The 18,463-nt window shown below is 38.7% G+C and overlaps 3 protein-coding genes and 1 non-coding gene across 5 annotated transcripts; all 4 read right to left on the reverse strand.

The window, feature by feature from the left end:
• Positions 1-1,164: 1,164 nt before the first annotated feature.
• Positions 1,165-5,225, reverse strand: LOC138410781 (protein phosphatase 1 regulatory subunit 15A-like). 2 transcript variants are annotated; one of them, XM_069527889.1, is made up of 3 exons: positions 4,809-5,225; positions 2,982-4,264; positions 1,165-1,779 (listed from the first exon to the last, which is right to left on the reverse strand). In XM_069527889.1, exons 1-3 carry the CDS (start codon positions 4,960-4,962, stop codon positions 1,570-1,572), a joined length of 1,647 nt encoding a protein of 548 aa, XP_069383990.1. In that variant the 5' UTR covers positions 4,963-5,225; the 3' UTR covers positions 1,165-1,569. The 2 variants fall into 2 exon arrangements, with proteins under 2 accessions (XP_069383990.1, XP_069383991.1); XM_069527890.1 differs by having other exon boundaries at positions 2,982-4,562; positions 4,605-5,214.
• A 2,668-nt stretch (positions 5,226-7,893) lies between these two features.
• On the reverse strand, positions 7,894-13,078 carry LOC109624123 (protein phosphatase 1 regulatory subunit 15A-like). Its single transcript, XM_069527891.1, has 3 exons — positions 12,639-13,078; positions 9,640-10,922; positions 7,894-8,826 (listed from the first exon to the last, which is right to left on the reverse strand). The coding sequence occupies exons 1-3, from the start codon at positions 12,790-12,792 to the stop codon at positions 8,617-8,619; spliced, it is 1,647 nt and encodes a 548-aa protein (XP_069383992.1). The 5' UTR covers positions 12,793-13,078; the 3' UTR covers positions 7,894-8,616.
• Positions 13,079-13,719: 641 nt separating this feature from the next.
• On the reverse strand, positions 13,720-16,746 carry rps13 (ribosomal protein S13). The gene is made up of 6 exons (XM_020078362.2): positions 16,577-16,746; positions 16,004-16,052; positions 15,833-15,911; positions 15,150-15,319; positions 14,340-14,440; positions 13,720-13,794 (listed from the first exon to the last, which is right to left on the reverse strand). Exons 1-6 carry the CDS (start codon positions 16,597-16,599, stop codon positions 13,761-13,763), a joined length of 456 nt encoding a protein of 151 aa, XP_019933921.1. The 5' UTR covers positions 16,600-16,746; the 3' UTR covers positions 13,720-13,760.
• LOC138411013 (small nucleolar RNA SNORA19) lies at positions 14,135-14,265 on the reverse strand. Its single transcript, XR_011243656.1, has one exon. It is a non-coding gene; the product is annotated as a small nucleolar RNA SNORA19 (small nucleolar RNA).
• Positions 16,747-18,463: the final 1,717 nt, after the last annotated feature.

Raw genomic sequence — 18,463 nt, forward strand, 5'->3', positions numbered from 1 at the left:
ACCAGTGACTACTTCTGCACGATTTGATGATTTGCAGTTTGGTTTATGTTTGACTGAAAGCTTTTCCCAGATGTTGAGGTTAAAAATATAATTATTATTTCAACAGCACAAACATCTTAGTGTGAAAAAGGCCCTAACTATAGAAGAGAACAGCCACTACAATGATGTTGGAACAGAGGTCTCATGCATAAAGATGAATAAAACTTCAGCCAATCAGTTTTGCTTTTAGCTTTTAGATTTGACATTTCACCTTTTTTTGATGATGCTGATTTTTAAAGAGTACGTGAGTGTGAGAGGACAGTGCTTATACAGCACTAATGAAGCATGGCAGCTGTACTTCAGCCTCCCCACAAGTGAGTCACAGAGGTCAGTGTGTTCTCTGGTTGCTCTGTACAGTGAGTTCTCAGGAAACCCTGCACCCAGACTGGGTGTGTGTAAACTGGGTGACAGGTTAAACTGATTACATTTCAGTGCTGGTGGGCGGGGCTTCCTCGTGTTGTGTTACTTCCACTTTGTCTCCTCACATTCCCTGACTAATGTATGCAAAAGGTGTGTCCCACCTGAGTCTGCTGCAGTGGCAGCCTCAGTACATACTGAACTGAACTATTGCTTGGATATTGTACTAAAACAACCCACTAACAAATTTGATCCTGGATTGTTGTGATTTTGATTTTCTGGGGTCTTGTTTACTATCTTTTTGCTCAAAAAGAGTAAACGGCAGATGGTTGTCACAATCCTGGTTTCTGAATGACAACGGTAGCAGGTGAGCTTCCTAGTGGAGAGCTGAATGAGCAAGAGGAAGTTGTACAGTCTATGATACTATATATATATATATATATATATATACATACATATACATATATATATATATATATATACATACATATACATATATATACAGGAGCAGTGGACCAATCACAGCCTCTCCTGGCCAAGTCCAAGCCTTGGTTGGGTGGAAAGGGCCATTGCTGTATTCAGTGGATGTTGCCTGGAGACAGCAAAAACATTGGTATGATCTCAAGTTCAAATTGAAGTAAAACGTTTTGCTGTTTGGTTGCATATCTTCACTTTTAGTTATGTAAGAAACATCCATTTCAAGTCATAACTTGTTATATTTTTAGCTGGTTAGTTAGTTGTTTAAATAAAACAGTTCAAAACACTTAGTGCTGCAAAGCTCAGTTTTTTAATGATATTATCATTATCTAATATCTTTACCTTCTAGACTCACCACTGAGGTTTGATGTCACATGAAAACACGTACAAACAGCTAAACCATCAAAAAAGCTCCATAGGGCATAAATACACAAGTTACATTACTAGGTCAGGTATATAAGGCGTACAAAAACAACATTCCACACATTAATTCTGAGGATAATATGAGAACATGTCCGTCAGTGCAACAGTCACAAAATGTAGAAAAAACCTTTTGTGGTACAAAGTTATTCAACACGACACCGAACATGGACATTGGCCTAACATCAAATTTCTTATTGGCCCAAATCAAAATCACTGTTGCATTGCAACCAATCACAAGTTCTCATCAAAAAATGAAATAAAACATTCAATTATTTATTTCAAGGCACCGTCCAGGTACGCCCTCATCTTCTCTCTGTGGGGCTGAGTGAGGCAGTGGCTGATGGCCCGCTCCGTTTCCTGGATCCGCCTCTGGAAGCGGTCCCGGTCTCGTGCCATTTCCTCCCAGTGTCCTTTACGAGACGCCTGGCGAGCAAACAGCCAGGTCCGCATGACATGGACTTGGACCTGAGGAGAAAATCGCACCTGAAATCCAGAAGAAAAGAAGACAAACAATAATAAATACACATTGCTGGATTTATCCAGATGATGTCATAAGATGTGAACTTCTTGATCTTATTATCAGCTGCTAATGTAAACAAAGAGACAATTTAATGTAAAAAGAGACAATAAAGAAATGGTTCTGACCACTTAATGTGGGCATGTGTTAAACTACAAGTTCAAAAAGAAAGAGCAGGTACTTTCCAGCACTGATATTTGTCAGACAGACGTGTATTCAGACATGTTTTCAGGATTTATTTTTGGAGTCTGATGAAATAACTCACATGGTTTTAAAATGACAATGTAATGACTTTAGTCCAACTCTCTGCTGACTCTGTTGAGTCACATGACCGGCTTACTCATGACGAGGATAATCATTATCTTGGCTTAAAGGTTCAATGTGTAGAATTTTGTGATATCTAGTGTTGAAGCTGCATGTTGCAGCTGAACACCCCTCACCTAACCCTCCTGTTCCACACATGAAAAAGAACCTGGGGTAGCTTCAGTTGTCATAAAAACTTAAAAGGTGTTTAGTTTGTCCAGACTGGACTAGAGAGGGTCCCCTCCATGTAAATATCAAGTATTTAAATATAAAGGGCCTTTTCTGGGGTAAAGAAAACTACAATTCATACAATTTAGATGAAACGAACTAGTGAAAAAATCATGAGGATTATTCTACATTAAATGTTTGCCAATAGTTCCCTTTCACATAAATCTTACACAATGGACCTTTAACACAATGAACAGTACAGTTCGAGTTGACTGACGACAGAAATTGGTTCTTATCTCGGACTTTCAGACTCAGTCAGCAGAAGACACTCCCTGAATATATTAATCTATCAGCCCCAAATACAGGATCACGTCCTCTTCCGTATCTGAACTAAGACCAACCAAGCCGAGGGAAAAACATCATCAAAAACATTGTAGAAATAAAATGTTCCCTTAATACCCTAAAACCTAAGACACAATTTTTTAACAGTCCATCTTTGTTTCAATTTCAGCTATTTGGTTTACAGCAGAATAAAGTTGTGTACAATCTTAAAGCTTTGTCTTGTAAAGCTCATTCAAAAGCTTTGCAGCATTTAGCAGGAAGTCTATTTTTACACTTTTACTCCACAGGGCTCTCATTTCATGCTTCATCTAATCCTGTCTGGCAGTGCAGCTATGAGTAATTATTAGTTAATCACCTTTTTGGTGCAGGCGTTGCTTTGCTTTCTCTCCTCTGGAGGCGACGGATGTGTTCGTCCAGGTCTCTTCCATGGCACCAGTGTTTTGTCTTGGTGGGAGTGATGCTTTAACAGCCTGTCTGGTAGAGACGGCCTGCTGCTGGATGTTTTGGGAGGTTTTGAGTCTTTTTCACATTTCTTGCTCGTCGTGGGAGAATTTGTTGTGAGGTGAACTTTAAGTGCATCTAGATCTTCCTCAGACTGGAGTGCTGGTGTTGTCGAGCTCTGGAGGCAAGCCTGAAAGTTAAGAGGGTGGAACGGATCGTCCTTCTGGAAGAGAGATTTCCACAGCTGCCCACCTTCATCATCCTCAGATGAAGGAGGAAGGCTGCTCTCGTCATCAGTGTCTGACCTGGAAGGGGGTGCAGGAAGAAAGGCCTGTACTTTAGAGACTTTGGTGGAGGGGGTTTGAAGAGATGTGTTGCCGACTGTGCAGGCGGTAAAGCACATGGGATTGTAGGGGTCTGCAGGACTGCTGAAGAACTCCCAAAGCCTCTCACTCTCCTCTTTGTCCACATCAGGGTTCGAATCATCTGAACTGGCCCAACTGCTCTCGCTGTCAGAGCGACTGAGCCAAAAATTCAGTCCTGACATGATGTCAGTATCGCTACTGTCCCTCGCTTGGTTTTTAATCTTGCCCATGCCTGTGTTTGTTGAAATGCACGCAGAGAAAAAGAAGGGGTTGTAAGGATCACTCGATTTTGACAGGGACTCCCAAAGTGCCTTACTTTCCTCACTGTCAAATTCTACTACGCTCTGGTCTTCCTCACTACTGCAGTCAAAACTCCTGTCCTCTTCTGACGTGTCCTGTTTTACAACTTTTGTTTTTGAAAGATCCTCTCTGAAGAATTTCTCACGTCTTTTATGACAGGCCTCGTTTGAACCGGAGCTGTCGCTGCTTGACACAAAGACGTTCCAGTCTCTAGCAAAGCCAAGAAAGATGCCCTCTTCTTTCCCGGCCGTTCTGGACACAAAGTCATCCACGAGTCCGCAGCACAGGTCGTCGGCGCACAGACTGGACAGCAGGGCCTCAGCAGTGGAATTTCCTGCAAAGGGGTCGCCAACATCAGAGCAGAACTCAGAGAGGGGATTCGAGCCGCCGACCATGACGCCGTTGTCTCCGTCAAACAATGAGGAGAACAGGAAGGAATCTGTTGGATTCGCTGTCGTGCTCATGTGCTGGATGTGCTGACCGATCTCATCTGTGATTCTCACATGGACCTCGAACCTGAACATTTGAAAAACTGGAAAAACAAGAAGAAAGTGTTAGAATGGTTTGGAATTCAACAGAGAATAAATAAGTCACAGGTTGTATTTGCATTGTCTGATCTAGAAGAATTTGAATCATAACAAATTAAATGTAACCAACTCACTATTGCGTAATCATCGAGAACACATCACAGCAGTTAGACTTTACCACATGGATACACACATGTTGAACAGAACATGTTACATTTAACATATTAAACCAAATATATTTAAACAAACAATACTAAGCCGGATATATTAAACCAAACAATATTAAACCGAACAATATTAAACCTGAAATATTAATCTTCACATGTTAATCTTCACATATTAAACCAAACAATATTAAACCTGACATGTTGAACTTGACATGTTAATCTTCACATATTAAACCAAACAATATTAAACCTGACATGTTGAACCTGACATATGAATGTTCACATGTTGAACTTGACATGTTAATCTTCACATATTATGTCACATTTGAATGTTCCCATGCTAAAGTCAACAGTATTAGTAGTTGGTGCAGTTTGCTCTCACCGGACATGAAGCTGCAGTAGATGACCTGCAGCAGCAGCCGAAGCTGTTCCCACATCACGGTGAGCATCTGTCTGGTCCAAGGCAGCAGCGCCATCCCTCCGCTACCGAATCTCTCCATGGCCGCTGGTTGATCCACACCGACAGTCGGAGACATTTTCACTTCTTCTCTCTCCTCCTCCTCTTCTTCCTCTCGGCCTGTGGCGGTTAAACGCTCACGTATTCTGGTATTCCTCGTCAAAAACTAGTCGCTGTAGTGAACTTGTCGGTGACAGAGAGACGTCGAGCAGCTGTCGCTTCATTTTCCGGTGAGTCCGAGACATGTTGTCGCTTAGCTTCGTCAGACGCGGTCCTGTGTTGTCTCCATGTTTGTCAGTGTTGTGTCGTCGTCGGTGTCGAAGCTGTGAATGTCTCGATGCCGCAACTTCCTCTTAACATAGACCAACCTGACGTCATGATGGGCTGTGATTGGTCGCAGCGGCTGTCACTCAGCAAAGGCACCGCCCTCAGATTACATTACGTATGACGCATGGAAACTGCCCGTAACTTCCCGTCTCACTTTATGCTCCGCCCCCAGGAAAACACTTTTATTTTTTATTTTTAGTTCCCCGCTTTCGCTATCCCTGATCCCTCATTTTTTAAATATCATTTAAACAATGATATAATAATTGAGTATTTGTTCAGGAACTTGAAAATGAAATCAAAATGATGTAGGTTCAATTTTAATGTTCCATTCATATTCAAGATTCAAGATGTTTATTGTCATGTGCACAGCAGATAAACACATTTTACAGCATGTAATGAAATTCTTACTTTGTTTTCAGTGTCCCAGCATACAAATATTATAAAATAAAAAGTATTAAAAGAAATAAAAGAAATATATAGAAATAGAAAATAGTGCAAGTAATTCTTTACAACGTCCTGACAGTCCTGACATGATGTCAGTCTATGGTCCCATCATTATTTTTTGCTTAAAATCAACATCACCACAAAAAATAAACTGTCTTCTCATAATTCAGCCATAAAGGGATTAGCGAAGAAGTAAAACTCTTCAGAATCAATGTCATAGTTTCAGAATAGTAAACATCTTAAATTTAAAAACTGACTTAAAGGTTCAGTGTGTACGATTTAGGTGAAAGGGATCTTTTGGCGGAAATTGAATATAAAATAATCCTTGTGATGTTTTCACTAATGTGTTTCATGTAAATGTATATATTACTACATTACAAATTGTAGTTTTCTTTACTCTAGGACAGGCACTTTATATTTACATCGAGGGGGTCCTTACTATAGATAGATAGATAGATAGATAGATAGATAGATAGATAGATAGATAGATAGATAGATTACTTTATTCATCCCCAAAGGAAAATTAGGTTGTCATAGCAGTTAGGTATTTGGATACAATAAAAATACAATAGAATAAGATACTGTAGGTAGAAAAAAAATAAAACAATAAAAACCAAAATAAAACACGGAATAGGACAAGGGCACTTAAAAAACACAAGATAAATAGGTAGATAAGGTGCAGTGGCAAGATGATGGTAATAGTACTGATGATATGATGGCAATGTTATTGTTACTAAACAGTATATAATAATAGTACAGTATATATAGTATATAATATAATACATAATAATAATAACAATAATATCTATAACAATAATATATATATATATATATATATATATATATATATATATATATATATATATATATATATATATACAACACCAGTATAACAACATTATATAATAAAAATAACAGTATATAGTAATCATGGCAGCAACAGTATATTATAATAATAATAATAGTAATAATAATAATAGTATACACATACGTACATAACTGCAATATATAATATGTACACATGTATAAATATATATATATATATATACACACAAGATATGATATAATATGATATATAGTATAGGTATAATATATGCATATAAATACTTGACTATATGCAATATACATACAATAGATAATATACTATGAATATGTAAATAGAATGTGCAAAAAGACAAGAATATTGTATAAAATGATATATAATATCACATAGTAATAACACATATCACATATGATATGAAGACCATGAAGCTATGAAGGTCACCATGTTTTTTACAGTAGTCCAAACTGGCCAAACTAAACACGCTTTGAATTTTTATGACAACTGAAGGATTCAACAGGTTCTCGTTTATATTTGGAAGGGGGAGGGTGAGGTGAGAGGTATTCAGTTGCAACATGCAACTTCACCAGTAGATATCACTAAATTCTACACACTGAACCTTTAAGCACAAATATTTACCAGTAAAAATTACAAAAATAGGTGTGCAGTGAAATGTCCCCTCAAACTGAGGTGTTTTTAGATTAAAAATTGAGATGAAATAATGTATGAGAGACTTTAACTGCTGTAGTTGATAGAGTAAACATTCGTATGACTATTATAATTGTTGTTTGTTTAACTGACAGGTTCCCAGGACTAGTTTGGCCACTGCAAAGGATAGAAAGATAAGGCAAACCTAAGGTGTTGGGAGACTATTAATGGAATAAAAACCTAATCTGATAAATACTTATATGTAATGTTCTCATTTGAATATGTACTTAATTGTGCTTTTGTCCAATCTTCAATTTTGTTGTGAATATTTGGATCAACACCATTAGAAATGGCACAGAACTATTTATTTCAACTACATTTTTTGAAACTCATCATGCGCTTACATTTTTTGGAGACTACTGATTTAATCTTAGAATATTTATTTTATGAGATAAACATTTTTCTTTATGTAAAATTTTACAAAACATGAATCTGCAGTCCACTGATTCATGACAATATCTGCCTCTTATTTTCAGTTATCATTGCTTGTCTTGCTCCATTATTATTACTTATCTATTTTTACAGTAAATGGCCATCCTTATTAAATCCCTGTATTGTCTGTCTCACTGATGATTTATGTATGTTAATTACTGAGTTCTTAAATAAAAGCTGTTGATCACAAAAGATTTTAATCTGACATGTACATGTCCTTTGTCCACTCTTTATCTTTGAGTTTGGTGTTGTGCAGAGATAAGTGAAAACCACAAAAGATAGTATAACAAAGTTTATTAATTTGACAGAGCACCTTTAGAAAAACCTTCTACTCATAATTTTGGAAATATTTTCCCAGACGTGGTGTTACCTTGTGATATTGAGAGTCACATGGGAAAAGTGTTTGAATATTTGCAGTCATATAATTACAATAATAATAATAAAGACACCCGTCTTCATACTCAGTGCTGAATGGCCACTATTATGCGCCATCATAAAAGAAAATACAGGACGAAAACTTAAATCTCAAAATCTAAAATCTTCAAATGACATTAGAATTAAATAAGTTGAAGGTTCTATAAAACTTTTCAAAACACTTGGTGCTGTAAAAGTCTGTTTTTAATGATATCATCATTATCTACTTTACCTCACCACTGAGGTGGTGGTGCTTTGATGTCACATAAATATATATAAATAACAGTTAAACCATCAAAAAAGCTCCATAGGGCATAAATACACAAGTTACATTACTAGGTCAGGTATATAAGGCGTACAAAAACAACATTCCACACATTAATTCTGAGGATAATATGAGAACATGTCCGTCAGTGCAACAGTCACACAATGTAGAAAAAACCTTTTGAGGTACAAAGTTATTCAACACGACACCGAACATGGACATTGGCCTCACATCAAATTTCTTATTGGCCCAAATCAAAATCACTGTTGCATTGCAACCAATCACAAGTTCTCATCAAAAAATGAAATAAAACATTCAATTATTTATTTCAAGGCACCGTCCAGGTACGCCCTCATCTTCTCTCTGTGGGGCTGAGTGAGGCAGTGGCTGATGGCCCGCTCCGTTTCCTGGATCCGCCTCTGGAAGCGGTCCCGGTCTCGTGCCATTTCCTCCCAGTGTCCTTTACGAGACGCCTGGCGAGCAAACAGCCAGGTCCGCATGACATGGACTTGGACCTGAGGAGAAAATCGCACCTGAAATCCAGAAGAAAAGACAAACAATAATAAATACACATTGCTGGATTTATCCAGATGATGTCATAAGATGTGAACTTCTTGATCTTATTATCAGCTGCTAATGTAAACAAAGAGACAATTTAATGTAAAAAGAGACAATAAAGAAATGGTTCTGACCACTTAATGTGGGCATGTGTTAAACTACAAGTTCAAAAAGAAAGAGCAGGTACTTTCCAGCACTGACATTTGTCAGACAGACGTGTATTCAGACATGTTTTCAGGATTTATTTTTGGAGTCTGATGAAATAACTCACATGGTTTTAAAATGACAATGTAATGACTTTAGTCCAACTCTCTGATGACTCTGTTGAGTCACATGACCGGCTTAGTCATGACAACCAACAGCGTTGCTAACCAACAGTAATCAACAACACATCTTAACACACTGAACAGTACAGTGTGAGTTTGCTGACGACAGGAATTGGCTCTTATCTCTGACTTTCAGTCTCTGTCAGCAGAAGACACTCCCTGAATATTTTAATATATCAACTTAGAGGTAGGTTTGGGAATTTGTTTCTGCAACACAAACTGATTTTTTAAAATCCCTTCATGTCCTGGTAGCCCTTACAAATAAAAGAAATCATCTGAAAAAAGCAAAGAGAAAGAAGCCGGTATAACCAACAACAATCATCTCATTTGGTCTGAATGATTGGTCAGTGTACCAGTTGGTCATTAAACAACCTGCGTGCCTGCTAGAGCCCTGCCAGTGCTCTCACAGCACATGACCGGAAACTTCATCCAGGGAGACATAAACCAGTAATGATTAATCACCTTTTTTGTGCAGGCGTTGCTTTGCTTTCTCTCCTCTGGAGGCGACTGATGTGTTCGTCCAGGTCTCTTCCATGGCACCAGTGTTTTGTCTTGGTGGGAGTGATGCTTTAACAGCCTGTCTGGTAGAGACGGCCTGCTGCTGGATGTTTTGGGAGGTTTTGAGTCTTTTTCACATTTCTTGCTCTTCGTGGGAGAATTTGTTGTGAGGTGAACTTTAAATGCATCTAGATCTTCCTCAGACTGGAGTGCTGGTGTTGTCGAGCTCTGGAGGCAAGCCTGAAAGTTAAGAGGGTGGAACGGATCGTCCTTCTGGCAGAGAGATTTCCACAGCTGCTCATCTTCATCATCCTCAGATGAAGGAGGAAGGCTGCACTCGTCATCAGTGTCTGACCTGGAGGGGGGTGCAGGAAGAAAGGCCTGTACTTTAGAGACTTTGGTGGAGGGGGTTTGAAGAGATGTGTTGCCGACTGTGCAGGCGGTAAAGCACATGGGATTGTAGGGGTCTGCAGGACTGCTGAAGAACTCCCAAAGCCTCTCACTCTCCTCTTTGTCCACATCAGGGCTGGAATCATCTGAACTGGCCCAACTGCTCTCGCTGTCAGAGCGACTGACCCAAAACTTCAGTCCTGACATGATGTCAGTATCGCTACTGTCCCTCGCTTGGTTTTTAATCTTGCCCATGCCTGTGTTTGTTGAAATGCACGCAGAGAAATAGAAGGGGTTGTAAGGATCACTCGATTTTGACAGGGACTCCCAAAGCGCCTTACTTTCCTCACTGTCAAATTCTACTACGCTCTGGTCTTCCTCACTACTGCAGTCAAAACTCCTGTCCTCTTCTGACGTGTCCTGTTTTACAACTTTTGTTTTTGAAAGATCCTCTCTGAAGAATTTCTCACGTCTTTTATGACAGGCCTCGTTTGAACCGGAGCTGTCGCTGCTTGACACAAAGACGTTCCAGTCTCTAGCAAAGCCAAGAAAGATGCCCTCTTCTTTCCCGGCCGTTCTGGACACAAAGTCATCCACGAGTCCGCAGCACAGGTCGTCGGCGCACAGACTGGACAGCAGGGCCTCAGCAGTGGAATTTCCTGCAAAGGGGTCGCCAACATCAGAGCAGAACTCAGAGAGGGGATTCGAGCCGCCGACCATGACTCCGTTGTCTCCGTCAAACAATGAGGAGAACAGGAAGGAATCTGTTGGATTCGCTGTCGTGCTCATGTGCTGGATGTGCTGACCGGTCTCATCTGTGATTCTCACATGGACCTCGAACCTGAACATTTGAAAAACTGGAAAAACAAGAAGAAAGTGTTAGAATGGTTTGGAATTCAACAGAGAATAAATAAGTCACTCCCTGTGACACTCTTTTATAGAATAAAATCCTATGTTTTCTTTGAAACAATATCTACAGTAGGCAGACATCTAAACATGTTCCAATTAGTTAATTTTGGTCCACAACATGATGTGAGCTTAAGCAATGGATTAATACGTCCACCCTATATACACAGAATTAATTTCACTGGCTGAAGCTTAGGTTAGTGAGTAAAGAAAGAAACAAAGACAAAACAACAAACTAACAAAAAACTACAATAATTGAATTAATTAATTAGTATTAGACTCAACTAAAAACATAAATCTTTGTGTGTATTACTTATAAAACAAAGCGGGCATTAATTAGATCACAATAACCTGACTGATGTGTGTTTTATGTGTCTCCATATATTTCCACACAAAAGGTAATGTGGGGAACAATGAGGAAACAATACAGTACAGGTAATAATGAATTTAATTGAAGATATCTTATGTTTTGTTATATATTAAAAGGTTTTGTTATAAGATTACTCATATGTGGTTTCCAACTGAATTTATACGTGTGCACAATCTGCTCATATGATCAGGTATGATTGTATTTTCTCATTTATCCTTCTTCACTATGTGTACTGCAACTACAGTATCCATCACTCATCCTCTCCTTCCACCTGTCAATTGATTTGATTTATGTTCATCACACTCAACAACATTTTATCCAGGTATGTGTGCTCGACAGAAAATAACCAGGAATAGTGACGGTGCAGTTAAATAAACAGACAAGTAGATAAATAAATATTAGTTAGAATAGTAAAAAATTACATACACGTGCAATTTAAAACGTTATATATAACAGGAATATAATGGAGAGAAAAAGGGGGAAACTCTTTGTTACTGTTGACAGTTTTGCTACTTTTTTAGTGTCTATGAGCTGTAAAGACTTGATATATATGGAAATTGTGTGAAATTTGGGGTTTTATCTACCATTTTTGAATTTATTGATGTGAAGTATAATTAGATTTATGATTTAAAGTTATAATTCTAATTTACAAAGAGTATAATCCTCCAGTCGAGTCCAACAACCAAATTAATGGATACGATGTTAGAATGAGTGAGTCAAAGATTGTGGTTTATCGTTTCAAACTACTTTTGTTTTCACTATCTGAAAATGTAGAGATGTAGATTATCACATCATCATCATACAGATTACCAAAACTCACTATTGGGTCAACTGGACATTGACTTGGTACAAATAGACAAGTGGTCACTAAGGACACATACTAAGTGTATCTTTTATATGAGCTAATATATTTTATTGTGAATTACAGTATGTCGTTATTGATACCAGGGGAAAAGGAGAGACTTTCTAGTGACTGTGAACGCATCACAACGGTTGGACTTGACTTTACCAGTTTGATATGAACATGTTAAACTTAACATGTTAAACCAAACATGGTAAACTTGACATATTCATCTTCACACGTTAAACTTCACATATTAAACCTGACATGTTAAACTTGACATGTTAATCTTCACATATTAAACCAAACAATATTAAACCTGACATGTTGAACCTGACATATGAATGTTCACATGTTGAACTTGACATGTTAATCTTCACATGTTGAACTTGACATGTTAATCTTCACATGTTGAACTTGACATGTTAATCTTCACATGTTGAACTTTGCTCTCACCGGACATGAAGCTGCAGTAGATGACCTGCAGCAGCAGCCGAAGCTGTTCCCACATCACGGTGAGCATCTGTCTGGTCCAAGGCAGCAGCGCCATCCCTCCGCTACCGAATCTCTCCATGGCCGCTGGTTGATCCACACCGACAGTCGGAGACATTTTCACTTCTTCTCTCTCCTCCTCCTCTTCCTCCTCTCGGCCTGTGGCGGTTAAACGCTCACGTATTCTGGTATTCCTCGTCAAAAACTAGTCGCTGTAGTGAACTTGTCGGTGACAGAGAGACGTCGAGCAGCTGTCGCTTCATTTTCCGGTGAGTCCGAGACATGTTGTCGCTTAGCTTCGTCAGACGCGGTCCTGTGTTGTCTCCATGTTTGTCAGTGTTGTGTCGTCGTCGGTGTAGAAGCTGTGAATGTCTCGATGCTGCAACTTCCTCTTAACATAAACCAACCTGACGTCATGATGGGCTGTGATTGGTCGCAGCGGCTGTCACTCAGCAAAGGCACCGCCCTCAGATTACATTACGTATGACGCATGGAAACTGCCCGTAACTTCCCGACTTTTCATTTCTGTCGTTTCTAGACATAATATTTGTTCGTTTTCCTTTTTCTAAATGTAAGTTGCTAAAATGGCAGAATGGTAAAATGCTCGATCCCCAGAAAGACTTAATAACATGAAATCATTCAAAAAAGTTTTTAATTTCTAACGATATTCTTATGAATCAATGCTAGTTTCAAAATAGCACAAAAACTGCACTTAAACCTTAAGTTCAAAATGAATATCAATAGAAGTACTTTTCTTGATTTTGTCAATAATCTTTGAATCAACATAAAAAATGTTGCAGTGGAACAGCTGATATCAATGAGACCCAGCTACACTATTTAATTCATCCTGTGTCAAACTGGTTTATGAATATATTTTTTCAGATTTATCTTAAGAGTAATGAAGAGTAACATTTTATCAAATCTTGTCAACAACTTGGGTAATGTAGTTAGTTACATTAAACTACTTAAGCCTAACCCAATGGTTTACACTTTTGTTAACAGAAGATCTGGTTTAAGATTCAGTAATATAAAAAAGACAGAACAATTTCCAATTTACATTGTTTTATTAATCCAAAAAGTGTGTCTTTATGCCACCAGAGCAGAGGCTGTAGAGGACTCACTGTGAACAGAAAGAAACACCATTAGAGAGAGCACTTTTTAAATGATCACCAGGAAGTTAAACATTGCAAGATTTTTTTATAGAGCCGTTGTGATTGAAAGCAGTCATGAAGAGGAATCTCAAAATGTTTATACATTTGTGTATTATACCAACTATATTTTTTATTCATTTTGTGTATGAATACCCTCAACTCATAACATTGAAAACAAAAATGTAGGCCTAGATTACACTGAGAAAGAAGTACTAATGCTACCAATACAGATCTATATGTCTGGTATAAAATGCTATTTGACTAGGCATCAGTCTACTGACTTAATTGTTAGAAAACACTTGTACATTTGACTGTGTGAAGGGGACTGGCAAAGGTGGCACCATGTAGCCACTTTGCTAATTTACCTCCAACTTTATTCTAGCACAATAGAAATATCGCTGCACTTTATAAAGGGAAGAGCAGGACAATGAGTTGTGCTTCATTTCATGACCAGAGATGTGAGTATCAGCTAAATATATCTAGAAAAGGTTCCCAATGCAGAACCAATACATACTACTTCCAGTTGGGGGCCAGTACTCTCTTGGTCTTGTAGTAACGGGCCAGCCTGTGGATCCTGCTTTCGATGAGAATCAGGCGGAACTTGGCATCCTTGTCCTGTGAGGAGGGCAAACAATGTTATGGGACATTTTAATTACTTAATATATGAATCCATTCATGCCCAATAACTGTCTATGTCAGGGACTCATTCCTATATAATCAGTTTCTCTTTGAGCAGCTTAATTTAGATTAAAAAAGCAAAAAAAAAAAAGCATGGAAACTTGGTTTTGATAAGCTCATAACAATTGCTTCCTCTATGGTGTAAAAAACATTTGAAGGCACATGCAAGTTTAGCTTGTCACCAATCCAGAGTATGTGAGTGGAAACGAACCCTAAAAAACAAAACTTAGTGGTAAGGTGTGTTCATGGTTTCTGCATGCTCTCTGATGGACACATCCATGCTACAACTGAATTATGAGTACACGCATTCACACTAGAAAACATGAAAACCTCTCGATAGTAGAAGGGAAGAATTCTGGTGAACAATTAATTATCACAACCAGAAACCATTTAATTAATATAGGAGTTTGATTATGATGGGAATCAACAGTAAATAAATAAGATGTGGGGCTGCAGACTTCAGCTGATCATGACAGTTACACCATGGATACCCTTTGGGACATGAAGATGCAGAAACCAGGAACTGACATTAACATTAAAACACCTGGCTTTCCAAACCATCAGATTGCAGGCAGCTGTATCAGGTGCCAAGTGAAGACTATTCAGACTCATATGTGACCACAGTTAAAGCCTGATCTGGTTATACCTTTCTGTTTCTCTCCAGATGCTTCCTGACAGCCACAGCCTTCTTGATGAGGTGGTAAAGATCCTCAGGCAGATCAGGGGCCAGACCCTTGGACTTCAGGATCCTCAAGATCTTGTTGCCAGTGACAAAACGTACTTGGGCCACACCATGAGAGTCCCTCAGAATCACACCTAGACAAAACAACAAAACAGGCTTAATACTTGGCTGTGTTTATTTCTCAACAGTTGGCTATATTTGCTGTTAGCCCCTTCATCCCAGATTATTCAGCAAAACATTAAACAAATGCAGGAGACACTGATTAAACTTGGAACACCTACTGGTTCCCTTTTGGAGGCTGCAGTCTGTTGTGCATTCAGTTCAAAAGCATCTTGTTTTATTATTTTGTCTATCCCACTTAAATCAACATTGGCTAAATAGAAAAAAACTACAAGACTATCTCCAAATTACCCCAGTTACATTAATATCTAGAAAAAATGTTAATTGACTAAGAAAGGATGATTCAGTGTAAGAGTTAGGGTTACCACTTGACCACTGACAGCATTTAATTTACATTTGACTGGGCCTGCTTCTCAGGATGTCTGTCATCCTACATGACCACTAAAATGTATTGGGCGACCAACAAAATGTGGTCATCTTGCATAACACGACATTGGTGAATTTCTCTGTCTCATAGAAGTGCTTACCAATCTGAGAAGGGGTCAGACCCTTCTTGGCCAGCTTGAAGATCTGCTCTTTGACATCATCAGATGTGAGTTTCAGCCACTGCAAGTAATGTTAGGATGGTTACATTAGGTTCACGGTTCTCTTTGTGCCAGTGATAGACATTAAACCACATCTGATGTGCGTGTACTCACGGTGGGAACACTGCGCCTGTAAGGCAGAGCGGACTGGGACAAGCCCTTTCTGTGGAGAATACGGACTAGTTAGACAGTGTGACATTTTGACGGAGAACAACCAAGAGAATCAATCACATCTAACACTGAAGAAGTAATAGCTCCAGGAGCCGGACAGGAACGAGGCCCGGCTAATGTCTGCTTCATACTCGTGCTGCTGAACGTGCAACTGAACGCGTCTTTAAAATGGCTTCTCTTCTTCAGACGAAGCAGAAAGTGATTTATTAAATACTAAGTGTGGACAATATCACTGACTTCACACTAGAAACTCAACTCAAGCGGTAAAATTGAGGTGAGCCTTCAGCGCTGTTAGCTAATGCTAGCTAACTTGCTAACGCCAGCTAACTTGCTAGCTGGAGGTGGTTGTCGATGGCGAGGCTGCGAGTATTTAAGTCTTTTTCTCGTTTCTAGGGCGAATTAAAGATTCCGGTTTGTTCCCCGGCGACAGAGAACATGTTCACACAAAACATCTCGTGATAAAATCTGAGCTTGCTGGGCTAAATATCCACTTTAAACGACAGAAAGGGAGCTCACCCGGGAGCGTGCATGCGACCCATGATGGCGGTAGAGGAAGAGAGGCCGCACACGCGACAGAAGACGGTATTTTGCGCCTGCGTCGGAAATGACGCAATGACGCAGAAAGGTGCGTCATAAACACTGTTCAACGTTTTCAAGTAAAGTTGTTGTGAAAGTTTTAAACGTTGATTTACAGCGTGAAAAAACGAAGGGATTTAACAATACTACTTCTCACTTAAAGTCTAAAAGGTCATTTCCTGCCAGATAGATTTGTAACAGACGAAATCAATTTGAAGTGGCGCCCAATATTTCTTTTGATTATAATTATTAGATAATTTAAAACAAAGCCAACACAAAGGACTATATATACGTAATTACACCTCTTCATTTTCTTCCTAAATGTATATTTAATTTAATATGATATAATAATCAATCCACTGACCTTTAAAGATAAAATGAAAACATGCTTTTAGAATAGTTTGTCAATTAAATAGAAATAAACAAATGAAATTTGATTTACAAAATTATCCAGATTCTCCAGATTGCGGTCAGGAACATGCTGTTTTTATTTTTATTTTCCTGAGGAAGTGGCTTGAACTGGATGGAGTTCTCCTGTGGCAACACAGAATTCTCCTTGTAGTTTAGAAAGGCCCACATCTGTGAATAATGTCCCACAATACATCCTGCCTGTCAGGAAAAAAAAGCATGACTCCAAGAAACCTTCTGTAGACCTGCTGTGGTGAGGCATCTCTAAAGCTTCCAGTGTTCTCAGAGGCTGCAAAATAAGAAGTTTATAGATGAAATTTGGAACCACCAGCATTTCCTGCAGTTGGCCGTCCAGTCAAATTGAGTAAGAATGTCCTTGGTCAAGGAAAAAATCCATCAACCATCTCAGACGCTCTTCATCAATCTAAACTCTATGGCAGAGGTGACAGGGGTCACTTTGAGTAAAAAAAGCTTGTGAAAATCCACTTTGAGTTTGTCAAATGTTATTAAAGGATGGTGACATAAGGATAACATTCAATCTACTCTGCAGACATAACTCCCATGAATATATTTTGGTGAAGCATTAAACCAAGGGGGACTTTCTCAGCTGCAGGGACTGGGAGCATGGTCGTAACTGAGGGAGAACTGAAAGCAGCAAAATACAGAGGAAAACCGGCTCCAGACTGCACCTGACCTGAGACTGGAATGAAAACTGTCCAAATCCAGGTAGTCAGAGCTTATAGAGACAAACAGGAAGTCTTAAAAAAAGACTGTAACTGCTGCTTAAAGTGTCTACTTCAAACTACTAAATCAAGGGTATAATTTTTTTTTTTTTGTGGACTGACGAGTACAAATTGCCATATTATTTATTTACAATTACAAAATTGTGAAGTGAAGAGGATTGAATATGTACGGGCTGGTCTGTCATCAGCCTCTGCATTGTTTTGGTTGTGGCACAACATACAGTAATTTAAAATACATCAAAATTAAGAGGAAGTCATATCATTGTTTAGCCCAGTCTAACATCTGGCCTGTATGGAGGCCATGTCAGAATCTACACTTAAAACCAGTTATTTGTATTGTCTGTATATTGTCCATATTCCTAAATCTACATTTAAATGAAATGATATGCCCTAAGACAAACACATAAAGAAGTTGTCAAGTGTTGTAGCATAAGGCCACGTTAGAGGACTATGGCTCTGGATTATTCGCTGGCACTGTTCTTGTCAGTATCTGAGTTTAGAAAAGTCCAATTAAACATGTTACTAATGGTTATATTTCACATGTGGGTGAGAGATTAGAATTTAGATATATGCTTCTGCATTTAAAGCTGTAAACCTTCAATTAATAATTGGGAAGGGCCCAACCAATGGTCACTGGCTTTATGAACTGTCTGCACACCTTGTCCTTGAGAACTGC

This window comes from Paralichthys olivaceus, chromosome 7, assembly GCF_024713975.1.
Source record: "Paralichthys olivaceus isolate ysfri-2021 chromosome 7, ASM2471397v2, whole genome shotgun sequence".
Classification (NCBI taxonomy): Eukaryota; Metazoa; Chordata; class Actinopteri; order Pleuronectiformes; family Paralichthyidae; genus Paralichthys; species Paralichthys olivaceus.